We start from the raw sequence: 12,358 nt of genomic DNA on the forward strand, positions 1-12,358 counted from the left end.
GCAGGCTGGGGGAGAGCGGGCCGGACTCTGCAGGAGCTCAGCACTGTGGGGAGAGCGGCGGCGGCTTAGAGCTGCAGCGGAGGGCTGCAGGTCGCAGGGGATAAGTGCGGCGGCCGCCTGTGGCTGGGCCTTTGCTGTGGCCTCGGCCCTACTCAGCGGGGAGGCCGACAGGCCGGTGCGGGGCAGCTGCCGGGCCTGTTTTTCTGCGGCGCAGGTTACATCATAGAGCCGCTCCTGGGACGTGGCTGCTGGGCACCGGCTGGCCAGGAGGAGTAATGGAGGGGTCATCACTGGGGTGCATCATGTGACTTGTCAACCCTCTGAGTCATGAGGGCGCCATCCTGTGGCCTCCATAGTACTGAGCAGTGACCGGCCAGGAGGAGTAATGGAGGGGTCATCACTGGGGTGCATCATGTGACTTGTCAACCCTCTGAGTCATGAGGGCGCCGTCCTGTGGCCTCCATAGTGCTGCACACCTACTGGCTGTCCAGGAGGAGTAATGGAGGGGTCATCACTGGGGCGCATCATGTGTCTGGTCATCCCTCTGAGTCATGTGGGCGCAGGTGACTGGCGGGTTGGCCGGTTATATTTACAGCATCTATAAGTATCCCATAATGTATTGTCCTACATGTGACTCCTCGGAGGGCGAGTTGTGGCACCGCGCCATAGTGAGTGTAGAGCGCCCGCTGTCCACCTACGAGCAGCGGCCTGTTTACTGTGACTGGTGTTGGGAAGAGATCTCTGCCCGCCCCACCGCCGTTCAGAGCGCTCGTCACTCCTGTGCAGAAGCGCTGATCCCGGGCCGGCCGCTGAATACCCAGTAATCTAAAGGGACCCTTTAAGCTAAGTGTCTTATTAAATGGCCTTTAGTGAATTGGACGATGCCGGCGCGTTCTCGGACCTCTCCTTGTGGAAGCGGTGGGCACTTGTGCGGGGTCAGTAGTAAGCCTTGTACCGCTGCAGGAGACATGACAGTCTTGGCGCTGCCCAGTAGTGCCTCGGTGCACAAGGGCGTCCGCACTACTTCTGGCCGGACTATTTCAGACGTCCCGCTGACTATATGGTCCCATCCGCTAGTGTTCTGCGCCTAGCGCCATCATCAGGCGGTGGGGGCTGTACGGATTCTTCTGTTACATTCCGCCTCTAGAGGTGCGGCAGAATCAGCGGCTGGGGCACAAATGTCTGCTGCGTGCTTCCACAGATTTAGCCCTGTTCACGGACAGAATCCGTGTGCCTGCGTGAGGAAGTGACTCATGGTGGATCTGTACAGAATCGTGTTGGTATCTCCGCAGGTGGATTGTGCCCATCGCCGATGCCTCATCCGCCTGTGACCGCGGGTCAGTAACTCTTGGTTTAGGTCGCTGCACATGAACGGATTTGCATTGAGAATCCCCGGTCGGCGTCCGCACCGCAGATCCGCAGCACGTACCGCTCGTGGCACATTATGGGAAGTCGCTTCTTCCTGCGCACAAGTGGAAATCAAGTGCGGCTTCTGCTTGTGGAGGACAAATCCCAGCATGCTCTATTTTTGTGCGTGTCCGCACGGACGGCTTCCATGGAAGTCAATGCAAGACATTGTGGAAAAGTTGCAGATTCGGCGTCAGCGCCTAGCGACGGCGCGGGAAAAATAAACATAAAAAAAAAAAATCTCTTGCGCATATCTGACGGCGGCTCGCCGCGACAATCCACACCGTACAGATGAGGAACAGAAAAGAGCGCTACGGGCGGACCCCGGCTGTTGTCTGGGTCGGATTTCACTGTGGGCTCCCGCATGCAGATCCAACCCTTTGCGTGCTGCCGGCTTTAGCCTTTCTATAGGTGGATCGGTGCCATCCTCTGCCCATCAGTCCTTTTTTCCTTTTCGTGTTGTAAAGTGCGGCTGGGGGTGTCGGAGTACAGTGCCCACAAGTGTGCCCCTGCCGCTGCTCTCCGGAACTCCGGGCACTTGTCAAGCCGACAGAGCATCTTTTGCTAGTGATAGTCTGAAGACCCCGCCCCCAGCAAGAGATTGCTCTGATTGGTTCATCAAGCGCTGGCTGATGAGAATGACCCACATGGGCGCTGCAGCTCTTCACTGGCTGATAGTGCTGCTCTCCAAGGCACACCCAGACGGGGGTCACAGTGCTAAATTACAGATACAGCCCCTCCATTCTCCGGATTGGTGGGGGTCCAAAAATACTTTATTGGTCTCTGACAAACTTCCAGTGGAGTCAGATGGGGGCGTAGAGGAAGACCCAGTGTGAACACGCCGGCTCGTCGTACGGTGTACATGGCTGGGTGGAAGAGTCTACATCTTAAGGCCGCTCTAACACGGGCGTCATTGTGTGCGAAGCCCGTTATCAGTATTGGGCTGCGCAGCAGACTGTTTCTTTTGCGTGTATATGACTGGCACAGAATAATCGCAGCATGCTCTATCACGGTGCATATTACACGCCAAGATAGTGCATGGGGATCGGTGGCCCGCAGCAAGTACATGCCACTGCGCACTTACTGCAAGCTGATACACGGAATGTTTACCGTTCACGTCATCGCTGGATTGTGCGAATCTGAGCGATAACTGTGCGGTCGCTGGCTGCGCCCCCCAACGAACGGATGATCATCTCTTTATCACTTGTCACCCAGTTCCTGCAGGCATAAACATCTAATGACAGTCGGCCCTTGTGAACAGGCAGTCGCTCCTCTATGAAGAACTGCCTGTTTACTGTGAATGGAGGCGGGCGGCCAGAAGAGATCTCGGGCCCGCTGTGCCTCCACTCGCTGTGTGGCAGTACGGGGGCGGGGGGGGGGGATCGTATTTGGGGGCGTTTGCTAAGAACTGATCATCTGACACCTTGTCTTAAGACTAAGTGCGCTGGAGGAAGATGCCTGAACTTCACTAATAAGCGCCCCTTTTAATAAATTTTGGTGCATCTTTAACCGTCCGTGTGCCTGAATACAAACCTGCGAGCTGGCAGAGATTTGCGCTGTAATTTGCGCCAACTTCTGGGTCAGTTTGATGGTGTGCGGAGGCCGTACTGCTCACGGTTCAGTAGTGGAGAGAGAATGTCCGTTGCGCCAAAACCTCTAACTTTGATATGATGCAATAAGCGGTTTCATGGCTTCCCGTCAGCGTCTCCGTTATTTTGGCCGTTCTTGTATTAGGAGAGGAAGCTGCTCTTCGGTGCAAAGTAATTGGGGCGCTATGAATATTGCGCTGTAGCGCTCTGATATTGTATAGTTTCGCCCTTGGCTATAACATAGCTCTGTGCGGTTACTCATCCGCACGCATACAGTTTACTTATTTGCACTGTTGGGTTTCTTGATATAGAAAAAAGGAATGGCAAACTTGACCATACTCCGTGGACCCCAGGAGGCGGGGACCGTGATGACGACGAGCGCGCTCAGGGGGCTTTTACACGGAGCGATTTATCCTTCGCACGAGCGAATGACCGAGTTCACTTGTGCAGCCCGTTTATACAGGCAGATAAATCATTCCACCTTACCAGTGAATGTGAACGACTCAACGGCCGCTGTTTACACGCAACGACATGTAAACGACCGGGACATTATTTTGATGCTTGCATGAAATGAACGAATTATCATTCGTCATTCGATCGCCGGCCGTGTTTACACTGAATGTTCTTCGGAGCTGCGGTCTACTGTCTACTCCACGTTACACAACACAGTCAGGAAGTCACAAGACATCACAAAAACTCTCCAGAGAACGGCGCCCCCCGCAGCCTCCGCTTAGGTCAGCACTAGTGATTAACTCGTTATTTTCAGCATGTCTCTTAGTTCTCTGACCATAGAATACTTTTAGTATTTGGATTTTGGTGTATCTTTGGGACTCCTAAGAGAAACCATCCTCCCACCGCATTATGTGGGCCGATTGGTTCCCTGATGTCCAGTCTGTGCCGATGACAATCGGTCACACCGCGCAGCCTCTTAAAGAAACCGTACTGGTTGACCGCCGCAGTCACCTGTACCCCAGACGTCTTAAGGCCCCATCTTTCTTGCCTGACCTTTTTGGCTTTGAGCTGTGAAGGTGCGCTTCCTCTCCTTTTTAGCCAACCCAGCTCGTATATTTCACCACATGTATTTGGTTGCTGCCCATCTTGACCCCTATTGGCTCTAAATGAACTTGTGCCTTGTCTGACTATGATGCCCGTCGGTTCCCTTGGTGCCTTCGGCCACCTATGTGCCAGTTGTTAACAAAGACTTCTCCAAGGCTTGCAGGCTCTGGATTCAGCCCAAACCCTCTTTTGGTAGTTCAAGGTGAAGAACATTGCTGACTATTGGCCTCGTGTCGCCCCAGGTAATCCTAAAATGTTCTCTTGATAGAAATTGGAGTATTTTGAGGATACAGGTTTGGCTATTCCCGATATAGGAGGCACCATGCCAATGAAGGACACCACACTGCACGATTCGTGCCGTCGGACCCCGCTGACTGGCCTGGAGTCACCAGAGGTGGCGGGTATTTTCTCCTGAAGAACAGTGCTGCCCGCGGCCTCTATGTAGCTTATCAAAGGAAAGCACTTGGCATGGCTGCCTTGAGTACATAAAGCAAAGCCTAAGCAATATTTGGCTTCCTCTCTAGTGCCCTCCTGGCCAGTGCTTCATCTGCCCGTCATGAAATAAGCACCGTTTCCACATAAAGGTTATGTCTGCCGTTCTGTGTGTCCAGGGATGTAGGTCTACAGCTGCGGTGTAATTGTTTGTGCTTTTCTGGGGGGTGAGGGGATATTTTCTCTTTGTACAATGTATGGCGCTGCTCCATACCGCAGTCATGTGACCTGCTGACACGCAGCTTCAGTCCACAATCTATTAGTAGCGGACAAGTAACGTAACTGTTAAGATGCTGTGGCTATCTATTACTGTCTCTCATCTTTCCACTCCTTAGGCCCAATGTCCACAGGTGAATTTTAATTATAAAATCCGCGGGAGATCCGAACCTGTAGCCGCCCATGGGGATGCACGCAATTAAGAACACACGGATACTCCATTTTTCTGCGGATCCCGTGGAACGGTTTCCATTAAAGACAATGGAAGCCGTCCGATCCGCGGTACAGCCGTAGGTGTCTCTGTGGACGTGCTGTGGATCCGTGGGAAAGCAGGAGATTAAAAATAAGTTGCACTGCGCATGCGCATCTGACGTGCAGAAGAAAGAAGATCCAGCCGGCACAGAGGAGACCTGCGCTGGATTAGGACAGGTAAGAAAATGGATTTTCCTGTCCATGTCTGCCGGCACGGCTGGATTCCGCTGTAGGATTCAGCAGTGGAATCCGTGTGCAAGTGGACATGAGGCCTTAGTCTGCAGGTTGTCAAGATTGGGCAGATGGTGTGTAGCCATGGAGACACTTTTGTCGGAGAAAGAATCCGTATACACAAAATGGTAGAATCGGGCCCCGTGTGCGAATTCTAAGGCAGCAGAAATGCAGTCCTAAGCTCTCGCTCATGACCTGAAGGTTGCAAGTTCAATCCCCGCTTGGTTCAGGTAGCCGGCTCAAGGATGACACATCCTTCCAAGGTTGGTAAAATGAATACCCAGCTTGCTGGGTAATAAATAAATTACCTGAAAGCGCTGCAGAATAAGTTGGCGCTATTCAACTAACAAGATTTATTTACTAAGAACATTTTTAATCAAGATTATTAGCAAGGTTTCTCCATTTTTTTAAATTTGAAATACTCTGCAATTAATGAAAATGGCTGCAGAATGTCCGTGCGTATTATGCTTTAAGACATAACGATTTCCATGCAAAAAAATCATACAAGCGAAAGGGACTGATAATCCTTCAGTTTAAATGTGAGCCAACGACTGAATGACTAATTAGAATTGTGCACTTTTCATTGTCATTTAATTTCAGCAGGACTGAAAACTATTGTGGGCTCGTTCACTTCCCGTTGCGATTAACCGCTCTGCGAGTAACATAGGAACGAGCAGTGAGCGATTCCTGGCGATGTGTCTGCCTGTCTAAACAGGCTGCATGAGCGCGGACAAGTTAGCCGTGACGTCACTCGCTCGTTCGAACCAGAATCGGCTCCTCCTCTGTGGCATTGGGGCGGCCTCACACAGGGGTTCTCCTACTCTTTATACTCGTGTGTATTTTTTATCCAGAAGCACGGCTTCCAGATGTTAGCGGGGAATATAATGCGCTGCAGAAACGATACTTTTTAGTGTTTGGCAGCTCTTGCCTCAGACGCGGCGTGCTCTGGGTGCAGCAATGTTTTAGAACATTCTTTCCATAAACTTCTCTATGGGACTTAAAAACGCAGGAAAAAATGTGCATGTTGGAGTAATGGCGAAAAAAGCCAGAAAAAAATGCAATGAAAAATGCTTAAATTCTTATTTTGTTTTACAAGAGAAAGCGCCGATGGCGAGAAGCGGAACCACTAGCGGAGTCTGTCTTTAGGATGGCCATCGATGTCAGATATTGGCGGGGTCATCCTTATTATTTACCTAGCTGTACTTTTGGTAGGCCATGGTACCTGAATGAGGGGGCACTGCAGTACCAGCTTAGAGCTGAGCCTGGTAAGGGGCCGCAACACGTTGTGGCTCTTCAGTCAGCTTAAGGCCGCCTGCAGACGAGCGGGTCGGATCCGGCGGCGAGAATTCTCACCGCGGGACCCGACCCGAGCGCCTGCAGAGACGAGCGCGTACTCACCCGCGCCCGGCGGCCCCGGCTCTTTTATGTGCCGGCTGCCGGGCAGCTGGCACATGCGCAGACCGGAGCCGGCGGCCGGGTGAGTGACGTTTCTGTGCGAGGCTCTGCGAGCCCCGCACAAAAATAGGATATGCCGCGGTTTGTTTGCTGCGCGAGATTTCGGCCGCGGCCGTCTGCATAGGAGTGCGTATTGTAATGCACTCCTATGCAGGCTTTGAGCGGCGGAAATCCCACGGGAAATCCCGCCGCGGGATTTCCGCCCGTGTGCAGGCGGCCATAGTCACACACGGACAGCCCTGTTCTTTTCTAGGAGTAGCGTATGCAACACTGTCCACATGCATTGTATTGCGCATAGGTGACAAGACATACACAACACCCCTATAAGACAGAGCAAAAAAAAGGTCACACTGCGCATGACCGAGATACGCTGTCAGTGCTCAATCGCTTCCGTACGCAATGATAGCTGGCCTGTAAAACGCTGCGTGATCCATGCCGCGGTTTACGCACACGGCGATGTCACCATGGCCATACGGAAGGGTCATGATTTGTTTTCTTTATCAACTATGCATTTTATTGCTTCACATAAGCGCAGATATTATATATATATATATATATATACTACAGAGCGCCCCGATGACGATGGATGACTTCCTGTTGCTTTAATACATTTTCGTGATGTTAATTTACTTCGTAGCATAAAAGTGCTGAATTATTTATTGATTTCCTCCTTAGCTTTGGCACGTTTACCTTTAAATATGGATTGGTTTGCATGTAAATGAATGGGTTGTATTCTCCGTTCTGATGAGTGTGTTGAAGTGCTGTCTGATGGGATTATGTAGCCGGTTCTGGTGGAGTCCCATAGATATTGTAGGCCAGAACTGTGTAATAGCAGCAGGTCTCGGCTTTAGGACCCCACCTGCCCAGTCAGTGGGCATCGCTGGGCCCCTATTCTCTTCCCAGACTGGTTCTACCATAGATGAAGGCTTCCTGTCACACCTCTTACTGGTTCCGCTGGTCCGTCCTCCATACATATATAATATATACTCTGTTGCTTTAGGCCTTGGGCAAGTGAACGATTTAGCTGCCTGTATAAATGGGCGACATGACTGCCATTGTTCACTAGGGCGACCCATAAACGGCCCGGTGTAAAGGCTGCCTTAGTGTAACCAGGATCTGTGACGACGACTATGTTTAGGGGATCCTGTCAGCTCTTTTCAGGGCCCATGAACTACATTACAGGGCACACAGCTGAGGGGATGCAGAGCTGATTTTTAGGCTCCCTGGGTCGCCCTTTCTATTGCAGTGAAGTCGGAGCGTGTTCTGTATGGGAGTGCAAGCGTCTGCCCTCCCGAAGAGTCGCTGCTGATATCTAGGGGGCGCCGCGCTGGGATGGGGACCCTGTGAGTGGAACCAGCAGCTCCCTGGACCTCCTCCTTCCCTCATAATGTAGTTTATGGTGCCGGCAGGTTCCCTTTAAGACGGTGATGAAACATCCGGATGCTCAGGAAGTAATTATTTTAGTCCTATTTTCCAGTAAAGCCAACATCAGCATTTCTCTAGTTTGTTAGGAAGCCGTGAGCATTGCGGAGTATCGCAGGTCTAGTTCCTTCGCTCTTTTACGCCTTTCTACGTTTTTCTAGATCGTCTCTCACATTTTCCTGAATGACTGGGTACATAAGTCAATGAGTAAGACCGTGCGGAAGATACACTTCAGGCTCCCACGCACCATCTGCCAGTTAGGCCTCCCTCATGCTGCGTTTTGTCAGCGTTGCGGTTGCGTTTTCAGCACCGCTTACACCACAGCCACAGAAGCTGAATGCCAGAACTGTGAGGGAGGCCTTCTGCCCGCCTAGCAGGCGCCGTCCGGGTCCGCCCTGCTGTTCCCCAGCGTCCATGCAGGCTTCCGGGCACTTGTCATCACCGACAGGGCATCTTTTAATGGTAATGGGGTTCAAAGACCGGCTCAGCCAATCGGAGTCAGCCCTCGATGCGCCAATCGCAGCCATTCATTATCATTTTAAAAATCATTGAAACGAGTGGAAGTGAGCGATAATCTTTGTCTAAACGCGAGCCGACGACTGAACGAGGGGCGATAATCGCCTACTTTTCTTTCGCCCATTTTAAGCTGGCATAACTATCTTTGTTGGCTTGTTCACTTATTTTTCCGTTGAGCACCTTAATGCTACAGGACGCAAGTTTACGTCTGAGGCACATGGTACTTATGCCCTGTGGATGGCAGGGGCACAGAAGTAAGCCTGTGCCATCCCCCAGCGGATTTTGCTGTAACTTATAGCCAGCCTCCCACTGCAACAGCGGGGACCGATGAGAAGAGCGATCCCCTCTGATAACCACCTGCATGCTGTGATCAATTGACATCGCAGCATACAAAGGGTTAACCGAGGATTACGCTCCTTCTGTAATTATGGAGGGTTGCCATGGCTACCAGACTCCATACACTGGTGTCCTGACCTGTCATGACCTATGATCACTATTGTAAGTACTGCAATGCATTATCATAGTGATCAGCGCTGCTATGGTTCAGGTCCCTTACAGGGACATACAACATGTAAAAAAAAAAAAGTGTAAAAATCAAAACTTTTGTATAAAAAATGCCACCTTTGGTACCACTGTATCTGTAACGACGTGTACAATGAATTGCACACACCATTTACAATGCACGGTAAAGGAAAAACTAAAAAAAAAAAACAGCCACTTTTTTTTTTTTTTTTGGTCAGCAGCGGCGTCTGCACGTACCTGCTTTGTCGCTATCTTTTCTGTAATGCGGACGGACTTGGCAGCTCACCGTCGCACATGCGGAGTATAGAATTTTTTTTCCCCCCTGCGACGCCGCCTAGCGACTTGTACACAATGTTTATTGCGGATGGGCCGCAAGTCGGATCTCCATAGGAAGCAACAGGCGGTATGTGCTGCGGATTCGTGGTTTGGACACCGACCGCGGATTCCGCAGCAAATATCTGCCCGTGTGCAGGAATCTGGGCAGTTCGGACCACCGTCATGGTCTGGAGAGGGTAGTATAGCCAATATTACTGGTGAAGGGGAAGTAGAATTGTTGCATAGTAAAGGATCTGGGATATCGTTCAGCATAGATTCTGAAGAGGGCACGCGGATGGCCACATTACTCGTCAGAGGGCACGCGGATGGCCACATTACTCGTCAGAGGGCACGCGGATGGCCACATTACTCGTCAGAGGGCACGCGGATGGCCACATTACTCGTCAGAGGGCACGCGGATGGCCACATTACTCGTCAGAGGGCACGCGGGTGGCCAAAGTACAAGACAAAACTGTTGCTCATATATTAATGCCAAAACCCAGAGATGATGTGGTATGGGAAGCGTTACATGTCCGTGAGCCAACCTCTGGGGAGCCTTGTACCCGGATTTGGCTGTATGTGTCTAGTGGAATACATTGCAGTCGGGTGCCACAACTCATTTCTAGGTGTGTTGGGCAGGTTTTTGGTCGCTTTCTATAAAGCTCTATGGAAGCTCTTATTGTCTTTAGTAATCTGTCCCCGCTACCTCTGCCCATACAGCGATCCTGCCAAGATCTCCGCTATGACACCATATTTGTAGGACATATTTTTGCTGTTTTAGGTGCTGTTTTTTTTTTTTCTATAACCGTAAAGCAACATTCTTGAAAATCCCGTTATTGGGCCTGGCTTGGTGTGAAATGGATAAAACTACCTCTGCTATATCCAGCTTCTTGGGGTCCTTTTACACACAGTTGGCCCAACGATCACTCTTGTTCAGTGAATAGAGGTGGAGCGGGCCGGAGGGTTTCTCCTGGCGGCCCGCCTCCTATCACCGTAAATAGGAGGTTGTTCATAGATGAACTGCCTGTTTACACCGGCCCATTGTTTGAGTTTTATGCCCACAGTAACCTTCAGTCACCGGCAGGTTTATACTATCTTTCCCTCCATCCAGCAATAGTCTTTTGTGTAAAAGGGCCCAATAATGTATTTTTTGTTTGTCTGAATACAGAAAGGTCCAATGAGGGCCAGCGGGTCAATAACCCCTACACCCTCATCAAAATTTGTAGCATGACATGGTGATCATTTTTACAGTCTTTCCCCACTGATGTGGAGATCATGATGATGGGGGGTGGTAGTCTTTCATATCCCTCCATACTTTGAGTACCTCTGATAATCCTGGTGACCATCTTCATGGGAGAAACGTGTTGGGTGCAGTGTACCAGGTCGTAGGGTTACAGCAGGGTGAGCCTCTGTAGACTAGGGGGCCGAAGATGAGTAGGGTGATGTTAGGGCTCCTTATAGGAATAGTGTGTTCTCAGAGCGTGACCTGAAGCCCATGCTGGTTATCCCTGGGGTCCTCTATACATGTATAAAGACATCCGAGGTTGAATCTACAAATTGTGAGTGATGCAGGAATACCTGCTGTCTAATCCTGAGGCCTCCTGTCCATGGGCAGGTCGGATTCTGCATGCGAGACCCCGCAGCCAAGGACCCTGCAGGTCTTCTACTTATCCGTCCGGGTCTTCATTTTCTTCCCTGTGGATGCGCTGTCCGGCATACTGATGCACATGTGCACATCCATTTAAATGAATGGGGTGTGTTAAAAAAAACCCACAGTAAATATGCAATTGCATGCGGGGACATTACGTTTTTGTAAGTAAGTTGCTTTGCTACCAGGAGGGGGACTTGTGATATCAGCTGGCCTGCCTGTATCGTTACTGCGCAAAAATATGCCCGAAAAACGCTGGCAAATACGTACAGTAAAACACAGCTCCTTTACACGCACTCGTATGAGAGTGGCCTAGAGTACACATTATTTCTTTGTTTGTATATTAGTGTTAATGACCTTTTTAAGTATCTCTATAGGTTTATATTCTTTTATATAGGGGGATCCTTTTGCAGCAATGGTGCTTTATTATTGGCCCCGGAGCTCCTAGATGACTATTCCAGTGACGTTTGTGACTTGAAAAAAGCAGGGGAAAAAAATTGCAGTGTCTTTCAGGGGTTAATTAGTTTTAAAAGGGGCATCCCAGGCTTGACTGTTGTTCCCTATCCACGGGGTACAGACTCTTGGCCATTCCCAGCAATCCCTGTGAAATAGATGGAGCAGTAGTTGGCTGGCTTGGGCGCAGTTAAGCCCCTCCCTGCAGAGGGGGTGAAGTGAGCAGGAGAGGGGGGTGTGGGACCCTCTTTCTTGGGATCAGTGGGGGTCTTGATGGGTAAGACCCCCATGTTCTGACTTTTGTGTCCTATTGTGGGATAGGTGATAAGCTGATCTTTGGAAGCTATAAGAGGGCATGCTATCTGATAATGGAGCTTTGGAACATGATCCGGGATCTGTTTTGGTGTGCCCCGTACTGAGCTTGCTTTAAAGACCACCAATTAGTTAATACATGAGTTCCCGAATGTCTGTCTTTATGTGTACATGAGATGTGGGGATAGTTGTGAATGAACATGTATAAATTAGAAGTCTTACCAACTTTAATATCGTACTTTCTAAACTTTTTTTTTCTTTTTTTTCTTTCAGCCGCGTAGTTTTGCCGTGCTCCGTAGAAGAGGTATGTGTCTCTTTATTACCTTTTTTCCTGTCTGTCGTGTATTTAGTTTTGGCGATGTCCGTGGTATTTGTTGCTGCGGTGGAACACACTTCTTCATCCAGGTGTGTGATAAGCTCTGATAAGGCCTCCCTCTCACAGGCGTTTGCAGAAAGCACTGCGTTTAGTGCG

The 12,358-nt window shown here is 50.3% G+C and overlaps 1 protein-coding gene across 1 annotated transcript in view; it reads left to right on the forward strand.

Moving 5' to 3' along the window:
- PITPNB (phosphatidylinositol transfer protein beta) overlaps positions 1–12,358 on the forward strand; it is a 44,181-nt gene that overhangs the window by 150 nt on the left and 31,673 nt on the right. The window contains exon 2 of the mRNA XM_066603688.1: positions 12,160–12,190. Within this exon, the coding sequence (XP_066459785.1) occupies positions 12,160–12,190 (31 nt within the window). The remainder of the gene's footprint in view (positions 1–12,159; positions 12,191–12,358) is intronic.

This window comes from Eleutherodactylus coqui, chromosome 5 (assembly GCF_035609145.1).
Source record: "Eleutherodactylus coqui strain aEleCoq1 chromosome 5, aEleCoq1.hap1, whole genome shotgun sequence".
Lineage (NCBI taxonomy): Eukaryota > Metazoa > Chordata > Amphibia > Anura > Eleutherodactylidae > Eleutherodactylus > Eleutherodactylus coqui.